The following is a 13,737-nucleotide window of genomic DNA, read 5'->3' on the forward strand; positions in this document are numbered from 1 at the left end:
TGAGTGGTGCCATTAACATGAAATATATTTGACCCAGGACCACCAATCTATACTTGAGATATAATTTTTTAAAATCTAGAAATCTGAGGGTTAAACAAATCTAAATGTTAGAGAAATCACCTTTAAAGTTGTCTAAATAAAGTGCTTTCCAATGCACATTACTAATCACAAATTGAGTTTACATATATTTATAGTAGGAAATTTACTAAATGTCTTCACAGAGTTTGATCTTTACTGAATTGTTGGTTTGGACAAATAAACAATTTTTATACCACCTACAACACCTGAAATAGTAACATCGTGGTCAGATCATCCTCTCATTGTTAGCCGAGGAGTGGATCCAGTGAGAATTGCCTAGGACGACCCAGAATAAAGTCAGTGCAGTAGAGGGAGTGCAACTACACTGAAAAAAAGATTCAAAGATGATTCCTTGGATTTACTACTTTTTTTAAGTTGAGTGATTGTAAACTATTTATTTGGGCTGAATTTAAACAAACAATTTAAGTTGAACATTACTAAATTTAATTTGTTTGTTTAAATTCAACACAAATAAAACTATTTTGCAGACATCATTTTTTCAGTGTATAGTATTAATTCCACCAATTTTAAGTTGAACTAAACTGCAGTGGAAATCCAAATTGAGCCATGTCAGACTATAGCATACTGTGCAGTGCAGAAACAACTTAAGTTTATCTAAAAGATGGCAACACTGAAGGTGTTCTTCTAACAAAATCGAAGAACAAATGAAAAGGCATTGCAGTGCAGTTTTGTTAGATTTAGGGGGTTTTTTTTCTAGGTTTCGATTGAGAGTTTTTTTAGGGTTAATGTTGGTTTGGTTTAGGGTTAATGTTGTTTAGATTTGTTAGGTTAGGGTTAAGATTGTGTTTGTTTTGTTGATCATATTTTTTTTACTAATTTGTAAGTTAGCATTAGAAATGGATGAGATGATGCAAAAAAGAATAACTACTCTAAAGGGCTCATACCCTTTGGAGAGAGAAAGTGCAAACATTAGACAAGGGTACATCTGTAGTGCGCATGCATTGAGTGCCCTGTTATCATATGCCAACATACACATTAGGCATGTACCATTCCTACTATATATTTAAGTTTTTTATGTGTTTTTTATAACTATTTTATATAGTTTTTTAGGGCAACAGTTATCTCCACATTAAATATTGGTCAGGCCATGATTCAGCGAACATTTGAAAACCAAATTGCTTATACACCAACATCCAAGCATGCTATAGAGCAGAACAGTGCAGTGGCTTTACTTTATATCCAATGAAAAGAAAGATATCCAAAGATGTAAAGAGATCAGTGTTTTTAATCTAATGAAGACAGCAGAAGCCAATCATTTATTTAAATTATTTAGCCTGACATATTTACTGCTCCAAAATATTTTGCATTTTTATTAAAATAAAATATATTGTGTTCAATTGGGGGAAAAAAGTTGTTGTTTTTTACCCCGACATTTATAAATAGAATATTTTTTAGAGCAGTGATCACAATACTGTCATACCATGAAACCGTGATATTTTTATCCAAGGTTATTATACCATAATAATCTTATACCGGCCCATGCTTAATACACATACAAAACATTAAGTATACTATGTGATTTAGCATGATACAGCCTAATAAAAATGCGAAAAAAAGGCAGTAGGTAAACAGAATAAAAGTGCGATACACAAACACTTAAGTCTGCTTTTATATTGTCAAGAATCTGCTTTGTATTGTAGTACTGCGCAAACACTCTGGGAGTGCCTGTCAAATCTAATTTCTGATTTAAAGAGCTAAAGTTAGTGGCACACTTGACTGCGTGTGCTTTTATTTTCTGAATACGACTTCCATCATTCACATTCCTGATTGTCAGACACACTCAGAGGAGGTAAATGGTACTTTCCTCAGCTTCTGTATGTCTGTGTTTGCATGCATGAGGGGTTTGCTTCATCAGACATCAGCCCGGTCTGTAGAACAGCTCAGTGATTCAAGAGCCCTCAGTTTGATTGAGGCTTGGGCTGAACAGAACTTTACATCCAAACCACAAATAATTAATAGTGTCAAGGCATCTCAGGACTGTTGGGGCTGTTGTTAGTACTGCTAAAAAAAAAGATGTTTTGAAATGATGCTCTTAACTCTGTAACCTTTTCAAACGGTAAAATAAGGTGTATGCAGGGACAAGAGCGATACTAAAAAAGTGAAATTAAAGTTCACCAAAAATAAAAATGTATCCCTTTGTGTCATTCAAAACTTGCTTGACTTCCATTCTCCTGCAGATCATAAAAAGGCAAATTGACAAGGTTATAAGGTTCTATCTGACATTTTTGTCAAAATGTAGTTATTGACATTCTTATTAAATGACTTATTACATTAACTTATTACATATAAACTTATTACATATAAACTTATTACTTATTACTTATAAAGTTATTACATAACTTATTTACATTTAGGGATGTTTTTTTTTATAAGTTGTTGACATTTTAGAACTTAAAAAAACACAAACAAATGTTACACACATACTGTCTGCTATGGAATGGAAAAACTTTGAAGCTCAATATCTCAAAATCATTCAGAACGCAGATAGAACCTTGTAATTCCAAGGTGACGAAATGTATCACTGGAGTTTTTACTTGTTTAGGGTAGTAATTTGTTTTGAATTAGGGTTAAGATTGTTGTGTTTTGTTCAATTAACTTAGGGTTGTTTTGTTTGGTAAGGGTTAGGGTTTTGTTTAGAGTTTGGCTCTTTGTTTAGACTTGTTTTATTAGGGTTAAGGTTATTGGGATTTGTTTGTTAGTTGATTTTTGTTTTGTTTGTTTTTTTGCATTAAAGTAGTTAGATTATATTTTAAGACTTGTTTTGTTAGGGTTAAGGTTATTGAGATTTGCTTGTTAGTTGATTTTTATTTATTTTTCTTAAATTAGAGTATTTAGAATATCTTTTTTAGACTTGTTTTTTAGGGTTAAGGTTATTGGAATTTGTTTGTTAGTATTTATTTATTTATTTATTTTGTTGCATTAGAGTAGTTAGATTATCTTTTTTAGACTTGTTTTTTAGGGTTAAGGTTATTGGGATTTGCTTGTTAGTATATTTTTGTTTTGTTTTTGTTTTTTGCGTTAGGGTTGTTAGATTTTTCTTTTCTAGTTATTAGGGTTTCAGCTAAGTTTTTATTTAGTGTTGTTTTGATTTGTTATAGGGTCAGTTTTGCATTTTAAGCTTTACATTTTTGGGGGAGATTAGGGTTGTTTATTTTCTTAAAGTCAGAGATATGAATAATGGTTTAGTTTTTGAATAAAATATGTTTTTTGAGGATTAAGTTTAATGTTTTCTGAATTTTGCTTTGGTAATTTTTTCTTTTTATTTGTTTGTTTATTTTTCTCATTTTAAAAATTCTATTGGATCTGTTTATGGTTCCAAGTACTCGCCGATACCAATGGCAGATTTTTGCGATTGGCAAGTATTTACAATTTGTCATGGATTGGTCAGGCTCTCACGACCCCCACTCACGAAGATCACCATCACCTGACTTCTAATGAGCACACAGCTGCATCACATTCACGAGCACCAGATAAAAGCACAGCACTCCAGTCGCTCATTGTCCGGGCTCGTCTCGACGAAAGCGGACAACTGAGCGACCACTCAGCGTAGTCATCCTCAGCTAAACAAACGATTTACTTACCTGTTCTCTTTGTATTCCTCCTAGTCTTCCTGGTCCTCCCGAATCGTCCTGTCTTCCAGTCCTTCCAAGTCTGTGTCATCCTCTGTCAGCTGTATCTGGTGTGTGCTGTCCATCCTCGTGTATTCCTGTTACCCAGCCACGGAGGAAAAGACCCCAACATCATTCCTGATCCTCCTGGCTATCCTTCATGTGATCCTTGTTGTCATTCAATAAACACCCTAACGTTTCCTTACCTCTGTCTCCTGTCCGCTTCATAACAGAAGCCCGGACCCATAACGACGACAACATGAGCACCCTCGATCACTTTCAAGAGCTGGTGGACCAGTTGAAGCGGATTCTACAGCCACCAGCTCCACTTTCCAACGCACCACCAGCACCGAGCACTTCCGCCTCCACAGTTTCTTCTTCGGCCCTTCCTTCCAGTCCCATGGCCCGACCAGCGCCCTACTCAGGCGGAGCGGGGGAGTGCAATGGTTTTCTGTTACAATGTTCCCTCATATTCGAAATGCAACCTTCTCTATATCCCACAGATAAGTCAAAGATCGCCTACATCGTATCACTACTCTCTGGACCTGCACTTAAATGGGCTGAGACGATCTGGAACCAAGCCGGGCCGGTCATGAATTCCATCACTACCTTCACGGAGTATTTCAAAGAGGTGTTTGGACGTTCTGATGGGGAAGTAGCCGCTGGAGAGCAGCTGTATCATCTAAAGCAAGGTACTCTATCTACACAGGAATATGCTCTCCGGTTTCGCACTCTAGCAGCTGCAAGTGGATGGAATGAGAGATCGTTGTTGACCACGTACCGGCTCGGCTTGGAACCCACTCTCCGAATCCAGCTGGCCACATTAGATGATACAATGGGTCTGGAGAGATTCATCCAACATTCTCTCCGATGTTCCGATCGTCTCCGTTCCTATCAACAGGACACCATCACCCCCTCGTCTGCACTCCTCCAATCGCCTGAGTCAACAGCCTCTCCAGAACCAGAACCCATGATAACAGAGTCTGGAAGACTGACATCAGCGGAACGACAGAGGAGGCTGACCCGGGGTCTGTGTCTATACTGCGGTGTCAGTGGACACACCCGTATGGAGTGTCCCCTTCGTCCCATTCGGACTTCAGTGAGTGTATTCAGTACGAATATTGAACAATGTAAACCACTTACTACCACCGTACAAATAACTACTGCCTCTATTTCTCTCCTTGTCACAGCCCTCATCGACTCCGGGTCAGCAGGGAACTTCATCTCCCAATCCCTCTGTCGTCAACTCCACCTCCGTACTGAGGCGTCCTCGCATATATACCAGATACAACCGATAACCCAGTGCACTCGATCTTCGACCCGTATCCATCGACAATGCGAAGACATCCTTCTTCAAGTGGGGCTGTTACATCAAGAGAGGATTCAATTTCTGGTTCTGGAGGGTGCAAATATGGACATCATTCTAGGGCGCCCGTGGCTGGTGAAGCACGATCCCATCATCTCTTGGGGCACAGGAGAGATAAAGAAATGGGGATCTGGATGTACACCTACCTGTTTTCCAAATCTCCCTCTTCAAGGTCGGAACCCCATTTCTTTGTTTGCAACATCGGTCGAGAGCCCTCCTGAGAAGCAGTCTATCCACATTCCTAAGGAGTACAGCTCCTTTCATGATGTCTTCTGCCCCAAGAGAGCTTCCCAGCTACCGCCGCATCGGCCATGGGACTGCGCGATCGACCTAGTTCCAGATGCCCAGTTGCCAAGAGGTAGGATCTACCCGCTCTCGCTTCCAGAGAATCAGGCAATGGAAGATTACATAAGGGAGGCTCTGAGTCAGGGGTACATACGTCACTCAAAATCACCAGCCGCCTCAAGCTTCTTCTTTGTGGCCAAGAAGGACGGAGGGCTGCGTCCATGCATCGACTACAGGGTCCTAAATAACGGTACAGTAAAATACCGATATCCCCTTCCTCTGGTACCAGCCGCTTTGGAACAGCTCCGAGAAGCTAAAGTCTTCACTAAATTGGACCTCCGCAGCGCGTATAATCTGATAAGAATACGTGAGGGGGACCAATGGAAGACAGCATTCGTGACCCCTACTGGCCACTATGAATATGAGGTCATGCCTTACGGTCTGGTCAACGCCCCCTCCGTATTCCAAAACTTCATTCATGAAGTCCTCCGGGAGTTTCTTCACCACTTTGTAATAGTGTACATAGATGACATCCTCATTTACTCCCGGAGTGAGGCCGAACATCGCCAACACGTTGCGGAGGTCCTACACACATTGAGAGAACATCACCTCTACCTCAAAGCGGAGAAATGCTCATTCCACCAGAAGTCGATTCATTTCTTGGGATACATCATTGATCAAACCGGTATACGTATGGATGGGAAGAAAATTGAGGCTGTTCTATCCTGGTCAGAACCCACTTCCATTAAGGAGCTCCAGAGGTTTCTTGGGTTTGCTAACTTTTATAGACGGTTTATCAAGGACTACAGCAGGATTACATCACCTCTCACTAATCTCCTCAAGGGTAAACCCAAAGGACTGGAGTGGACCAAAGAAGCAGCCGCAGCCTTCCGCCTTCTTAAGAAGGAGTTCACAAGGGCCCCACTCCTGACTCATCCTGACCCAAATCTTCCTTTCGTGGTGGAAGTGGACGCATCCACCACCGGCGTCGGGGCAGTATTATCTCAACATCATGATACACCGCCCCGACTGCATCCCTGTGCCTATTTCTCTCGGAAGTTGAGCCCGGCGGAGCAGAATTACAGCATAGGAGACAGGGAGCTGCTAGCAATCAAGCTAGCCTTGGAGGAGTGGCGTCACTGGTTGGAGGGAGCCAAACATCCGTTCCAGGTGATCACAGATCACAAAAACCTCCAATATATCAAAGAGGCCAAGAGACTATGTCCACGTCAAGCCAGATGGTCACTTTTCTTCTCACGTTTTGATTTCTCCATTTCCTATCGTCCAGGACCCAAGAATCTAAGAGCAGACGCTCTCTCTCGTTTACACGAGCATCACGATCATGAAGAACTCCCAACGAAGATTCTTCCCGAACACATCTCCATTTGTCCGATCACCTGGAACGCTCCTCCAGTCGTTGCCACTCCGGAAGCCCCTGCTCCGCCGGGATGCCCTCCTCATCGGCAGTTCATACCACCTGAACACCGGGTAGATCTGATCCACTCCTTACATACCTCGCTAGGCACTGGACATCCAGGGATCAACAATACTCTCTCGCTAGTATCCCAACGATTCTGGTGGCCAAACATGGCAAGGGATGTGAGGCAATATGTTCAGGGCTGTAAGGACTGTGCCCAATCCAAGAGCCCACGTCATCTACCCGCTGGAAAGCTCCATCCCTTGCCGATTCCGAACCGTCCCTGGTCACACCTAGGAGTGGACTTTATCACTGATCTCCCTTCGTCAGAAGGTAATACCTGTATTCTAGTCATAGTAGATAGATTCTCAAAGTTTGTCAAACTAATCCCTCTGAAAGGTCTTCCCACAGCCTTTGAAACAGCCGACAATATCTTTAATCAAGTCTTCAGGTCATTTGGTATTCCAGAAGATATTGTGTCGGACAGAGGTCCACAGTTCATCTCACGTCTATGGAAAGCCTTCTTCAAGCTCCTAGGTGTGGCCGTCAGCCTCGCTTCTGGATATCATCCCCAAACCAACGGGCAGACAGAGAGGAAGATTCAGGAGGTGGGACGGTTCCTGAGGACCTTCTGCAGTGGTCACCAGAGCTCCTGGAGCCAGTATTTGGGCTGGGCAGAATATGCCCAAAATTCACTGCGGCAACCCTCCACCGGACTCACGCCATTCCAGTGCGTCCTGGGCTTCCAACCACCGCTCTTTCCCTGGGATGGCGAACCATCTGATGTCCCCGCAGTGGATCACTGGTTCCGGGAGAGCGAGAGAGTCTGGGACGAGGCTCATCAACATCTGCAGAGGGCAGTCCGTCGAAGCAAGGTAACCGCCGATAGAAGAAGGTCTGAAGAACCCAGATACACACCCGGACAAAAGGTGTGGCTATCCACCCGGGACATACGCATGCGACTGCCCTCTCGCAAGTTAAGTCCCCGATTTGTTGGTCCCTTCACCATCGTGGAACAGGTTAACCCCGTCACCTACAAACTACAATTACCCTCTCACTACCGTATTCACCCTACATTCCACGTATCACTCCTGAAACCCTATCACGATCCTGTTCTTCCCTCCACAGAGCCTGACCACGAAGAGGAACCCCCTCCTCCACTGCTCCTAGAAGAAGGAGCCGTCTACGCAGTGAAGGAGATCTTGCGTTCCCGACGTCGTGGTGGCCAGTTGGAGTACCTGGTGGACTGGGAAGGGTACGGCCCCGAAGAAAGGACATGGGTTCCCAGAGCTGATATTCTCGATCCTAGTCTCATGGTGGAGTTTCATGAGAGCCACCCTGAGTTCCCAGCGCCTAGAGGCAGAGGGAGACCACCACGGCGTCGGAGGTGTCGGCCCTCAGGAGCGGGCCCTGGGGAGGGGGGTACTGTCATGGATTGGTCAGGCTCTCACGACCCCCACTCACGAAGATCACCATCACCTGACTTCTAATGAGCACACAGCTGCATCACATTCACGAGCACCAGATAAAAGCACAGCACTCCAGTCGCTCATTGTCCGGGCTCGTCTCGACGAAAGCGGACAACTGAGCGACCACTCAGCGTAGTCATCCTCAGCTAAACAAACGATTTACTTACCTGTTCTCTTTGTATTCCTCCTAGTCTTCCTGGTCCTCCCGAATCGTCCTGTCTTCCAGTCCTTCCAAGTCTGTGTCATCCTCTGTCAGCTGTATCTGGTGTGTGCTGTCCATCCTCGTGTATTCCTGTTACCCAGCCACGGAGGAAAAGACCCCAACATCATTCCTGATCCTCCTGGCTATCCTTCATGTGATCCTTGTTGTCATTCAATAAACACCCTAACGTTTCCTTACCTCTGTCTCCTGTCCGCTTCATAACACAATTCTAATATCAGAATAGGAACAACCCTTATTAGTTTATTTGGTCACACTTTATTTTGATGGCCTATTTGTTGAATTTAAGTTATATTGCAACTAAGTCTCATTAGATTATAAGTAGACTGTTATGTTGGGGTTTGGGTTGAGATTGGGGTTAGTGTAAGTTGACATGTACTTGCAAAGTTTTTTATAGTTAGCTAAATGTCTGTTGAAGGAGCAGTATCAACAGATATTAAGCAGCAGTCTACTAATACTCAAATGGAACATCAAAATAAAGTGTTAGAGTTTATTTTCTCAAAGTCACAAGTAGTGTATAAAAATATACTGTAAGAATAATTACTTATTTAAGGATAAAATAGGGTTTTTTTAGGATCAGGGTTATTTTAATATGACAAAAGTTTTGGTCATTTGGGTTTTTTATTTATTTGTTTTGTTTTTTGGGTTGGTGTTTTGGGTTTTTATTTAGAGGTTAAAGAAGAGTTGTTGAAGAGCTTAAGATTTGTATTTTAGGGTTAGGCTTAGGTGTTTTATAAGGTTAAGCTTGGAGTTAGTGTTTTGATGTTATTTGTTAACGTTTATTATTATTGGGGTTTGTTTGTTTGTTTGTTTGTTTGTTTGTTTGTTTGTTTGTTTGTTTGTTTGTTTGTTTGTTTGTTTGTTTTTGTTAGTTCGCATAATAACAAACAGTGGTGTTTAACGTTGTTTTAGACCCTATGAACGGGCTCTATGCACAGTTAGAGTTTTAAAGCCAAAGATAAACTTCCGGTGAACGCTTAGTATGACTATTTTCAATTTCACATGGTTGTTTTTACTGCATCGATGTTGTAATGTAATTAAAACTTAAAACGAGATGAAAGACTGTTGTAACCACTAGCGCCGTACAGGGGTAAAATAAAGCATCATATTTTAAAGACAAGGGGGGGTAATGGAATTTAATGCAGTGGTTCTTGTCCGATCTGAGACCCACTTCATATCGTACAGTTCAAGTCAGAATTATTAGCCCCCCTGAATTATTAACCCCCCTCTTTATTTTTTCCACTAAATTCTGTTTAATGGAGAGATTTTTTTTCAACACATTTCTAAGCATAATAGTTTGCATAACACATTTCTAATAACTAATTTAATTTATCTTTGCCATGATGACAGTACATAATATTTGACTAGATATTTTTCAAGACACTTCTATACAGATTATACAGATACATTTAAAGGCTTAACTAGGTTGATTAGGTTAACTAGGCAGGATAGGATAATTAGGCAAGTTATTGTATAACAATGGTTTGTTCTGTAGACTGTCAAAAAATATATAGCTTAAAGGGGCTAATAATTTTGACCGTAAAATGTTTTTTTTATTATTTAAAACTGCTTTTATTCTAGCCAAAATAAGACTTTCTATAGAAGAAAAAATATTATCAGACATACTGTGAAAATTTCCCTGCTCTGTTAAACATCATTTGGGAAATATTTAAAAAAGACAAAAAAATTCAAAGGGGGCTAATAATTCTGACTTCAACTGTATATTTAACAGGCAGTGGAGATCACTGATTTTTAAAGAAATCAGATCTTAAACGTGACAATTTTGTTATGGAAAGACCTTGGGCTGCCTGGCTGAACATTAAAAGTCTGTGTGCATATAGCCTATTAAAAAAATAAATGAATTAATTAAAAAAAAAGTTTTTAAAATGTGGGCTATTAAATTTATTCTAAATGTGTGCACTGCAACAAAAAAAAGTTTGGTCTTATTTCTAGTCCAGATGTTTTTATTTATTTATTTTAATCAATAAGCATTTTCTAGACAAGTAAAAATATATTATATATTTTTTTCTGAAATAATAAGTGAATAATGATAATTTTTTTTCATTAAAACAAACAAAATAATCTGACAATGAGGTTAGTGAAATATTAGTGGTTAGTGAAATAATTTTGTTTTCAGATTAGTTTACTTGTCTCACTGCATATTATGTTGCATGTTTTAAGGGAAAATTTACTTAATTTAGACCTATTATTTCTAAACAACAAGACAAAACCTTTAAGTAAGATTTTTTTTCATTTTTGCAGTGTGTGAAAAAACCCTGAATATTACATATCCAGATATGAATGATTAGATTTAAAGCAAAAGGCTTAGTTGCATCATTTTATCTGGCTAAAAATCTTAAAAGAGATGAGTGTGGAGTTACTTAAAACATGTCCAGTAGCTCAACTTTGCCAAAGGCTCCATTTGATGCTTTTTGATGAGGCATTTCCCGGGCCCTGTAGCTGTTAGCGTGATCCTAATAAAATCCAGCTCGGGCTGAAGTCAGCAGTGGCGGGCCGGGACAGTATGTCTACTGTATGCAAATGAAGCAGTCCCACACCTTTGAAGGGTCAGGAATCTCCACTTTCATCTAATCAGCATAATTGTTGTGACAAATCCACATGGTTATTCTTAATTAAAATCATCCCCTGGCCCAAGCAGCCCCCAGCGCTGTCATAGGAAATAACACATATGTAAGCAGCTGATGAGACAAGGGAGACCTGTGCTCGGTTGAAAGAGGAAAGAAAAGGGGGCTTTAAAAGACTTCTTTCCCTTTACAAATGACTGATTCCCAAAGCTAACTCTAAATGTGCAGATACCTCTTTAATGTTTAAAACAGCGAGGCTTCTTTCTGACTCAATTACAGGAAGTCCCAATTCAGGGCTTTTGTCCTGGAGAAAATGCTAACCGCTGTAGAAGTTCACAGATTCCAACAGATTTTTATGATTCTAACATCATTGTCCTGCTATTTTATACAGCAAGCAGTGTTTGCTAATATAAATGAGTGTTTTTTTATTATTTGCTAGAATTTATCAATGTAAATACAGTGCCTTTTTATTATTATCATTATTTAAACACCTGATTCATTCCCTTGTGTGATCCTGTGATGCTATAAATTTGATCATTTCTCGTACGCCCGATCTGTGCATACCCGAAAGGCAGCATAACCAATTCTCTTAATCAAAACTTAAACACTTCCCATTTTAGGGATCTGTGCCATAAACATTTATTTGGAAATCTATAACAAAAATCAATTCTCTTAGTCGCTTTTTAATGGCTGCCTTGAGTATCCTGGATGAGCGAGCGCCTGCTTGTTAATGTCTTGGTTCCCGTGTTTAGGAAAGTGTTTGATAGCATTGCCATCTAGGGGCAGGATATAAGTCTCTGTGCTGAAATAAAGTGAGATGAAACAGCTGTCTCTATTGACAATGTGCATATGTTTGCTGGTTTATAGTCCAAATGTTCTCGATTTTTCAACCACGTAAAAAGGTAGCGCTTTAAATGCTTCAGTGCCTCCCAGCGATGTAATGGATTGGGGTGTAAAATCTGCATAGGGATGGTAGAAAAGGGGGGGGGTGTAGGTTTACTGTTGATGGTTAGAATTATGTGTTGTGTGTTTTGTTTTTTTCTGGTCAAATAAAATTTTATTTTCAAAGAATGAATAATTCTGATGTTAAAAACATGTACAGTGAAAGGCCCGTAGGCAGCCGGGGGGTGGGTGGTTTGGGTGATAGAAAGACCCACCTCCTACTGACAATGTCCAGAATTTGGCCCTTACCAGAGCTCATTTGTCATACTATGCTATCATAAATTGTAAAAATAACCGCTAGAAAAAGGCTTTAAGACTAAATTAATTTTTAATTATTCAAATGGCCAAATTCTGACTGAGGACAATTGAATGAGCTGGCCAGTTTGTACAGCTTTTAGTTTAAAACAAGTTTTTTTTCCACTTTAATTTTGAAAGGACAGTAGAGAGAATTGACAGTAAAGTGTGGGGAGCAGAGAAAGGGGAAGGATCAGCATAGGACCTCAAGGCAGGAATTGAACCCAGGTCGCCACGAACACCGGAGTGCATGTGTCGGTGCACTTTCCACAACGCCATAGGCACCGACAATTTAAAACAAGTTTTAACAGATTCCTAATTGTTGGGGTTTTTTGGGGTTTTTTTTTTTTGATTGATGATAAATTGATTATAATAAATGTTCATATCTCTTTATAAAGAATTTTAAATGCTAATTTCATAACGTTATTTAGAAAACTGTAATAACTTCCAGCTATTTTAAGCTAATTTCTTAAAATATCACTGAAATGCAGTATTTTAACCTCATAATTGAATAGAAAATGAGGCAAATAACTGTAAAAAAGTCGACTTTTTGAGTGAAAAGAACCACCCCTTTCAATAGGCTGGCTATAGACCTGAGTAAACATTTAAATATTCAGCATGGATGCTGGGAACATTACATTCTTTCATGACAATGATTTTGAATTTTATTTTATGAATTGAAAAATTATATGGTTATATTATGATTATGAAGACTTAATAGTGATGATTAGTGATTAATGAAATAAATTAATAATGAAGTGAATAGTTGATGTTGCCGTTTAAGTGGTATTCTATATATCAAGGGCAAGGACAAAATTAATCATACCATTGGTTTGGGCTTGTACATGTATATATAGTCAAGCCTGAAATTATTCATACCCATGGGTGTATAACTTTTAATAACATTTTATTTTTTATTAATAATTTAATTAACCTTCTGTGATAGTAGTTTGGATTTTTGTTTTTAAAAAATTGTATTTTTGCATTAATGGAATGTATATATAATGCATTTAATTAGCCACAACTATTTATTGCATATTATTATTATTATTATTATTATTATTATTATTATTATTATTATTATTATTAAAAGGTGATTTGTAAAGGTTTTGTAATGTAATTTTGCTCTGTGTATAACATACATTATCCCTAACCCTGATATGTTTGTTCCTATTGTGTTGCAGGGTAACATTTTTCAGGCTTATGTGTTTGGATTAGAGCCTTACACCATGTATAATATTCGTGTGGAGGCAGTAAACGGAGCAGGTCAGGTATCTAGTCCCTGGACCACCATTCAAACCCTCGAAGCCTCTCCAAGTGGCCTGGCCAACTTCAGCGTAGAGAGGAGGGAACATGGCCGAGCTCTGCTGTTGCAGTGGGCAGAACCTGCATCTCCCAATGGAGTCATCAAAGTATGTAATGCTCAGTTACATTGTAACATCACGCTTCACA

General features: G+C 39.7%; 1 protein-coding gene across 1 annotated transcript in view; it reads left to right on the forward strand.

The window, feature by feature from the left end:
• Window positions 1-13,737, forward strand: part of ush2a (Usher syndrome 2A (autosomal recessive, mild)) — a 445,979-nt gene that overhangs the window by 393,762 nt on the left and 38,480 nt on the right. The window contains 1 exon segment of the mRNA XM_056477496.1: window positions 13,470-13,697. Coding sequence (XP_056333471.1) covers window positions 13,470-13,697 — 228 coding nt within the window.

The sequence above is a fragment of the Danio aesculapii genome, chromosome 17 (assembly GCF_903798145.1).
Source record: "Danio aesculapii chromosome 17, fDanAes4.1, whole genome shotgun sequence".
NCBI classification, from domain to species: Eukaryota; Metazoa; Chordata; class Actinopteri; order Cypriniformes; family Danionidae; genus Danio; species Danio aesculapii.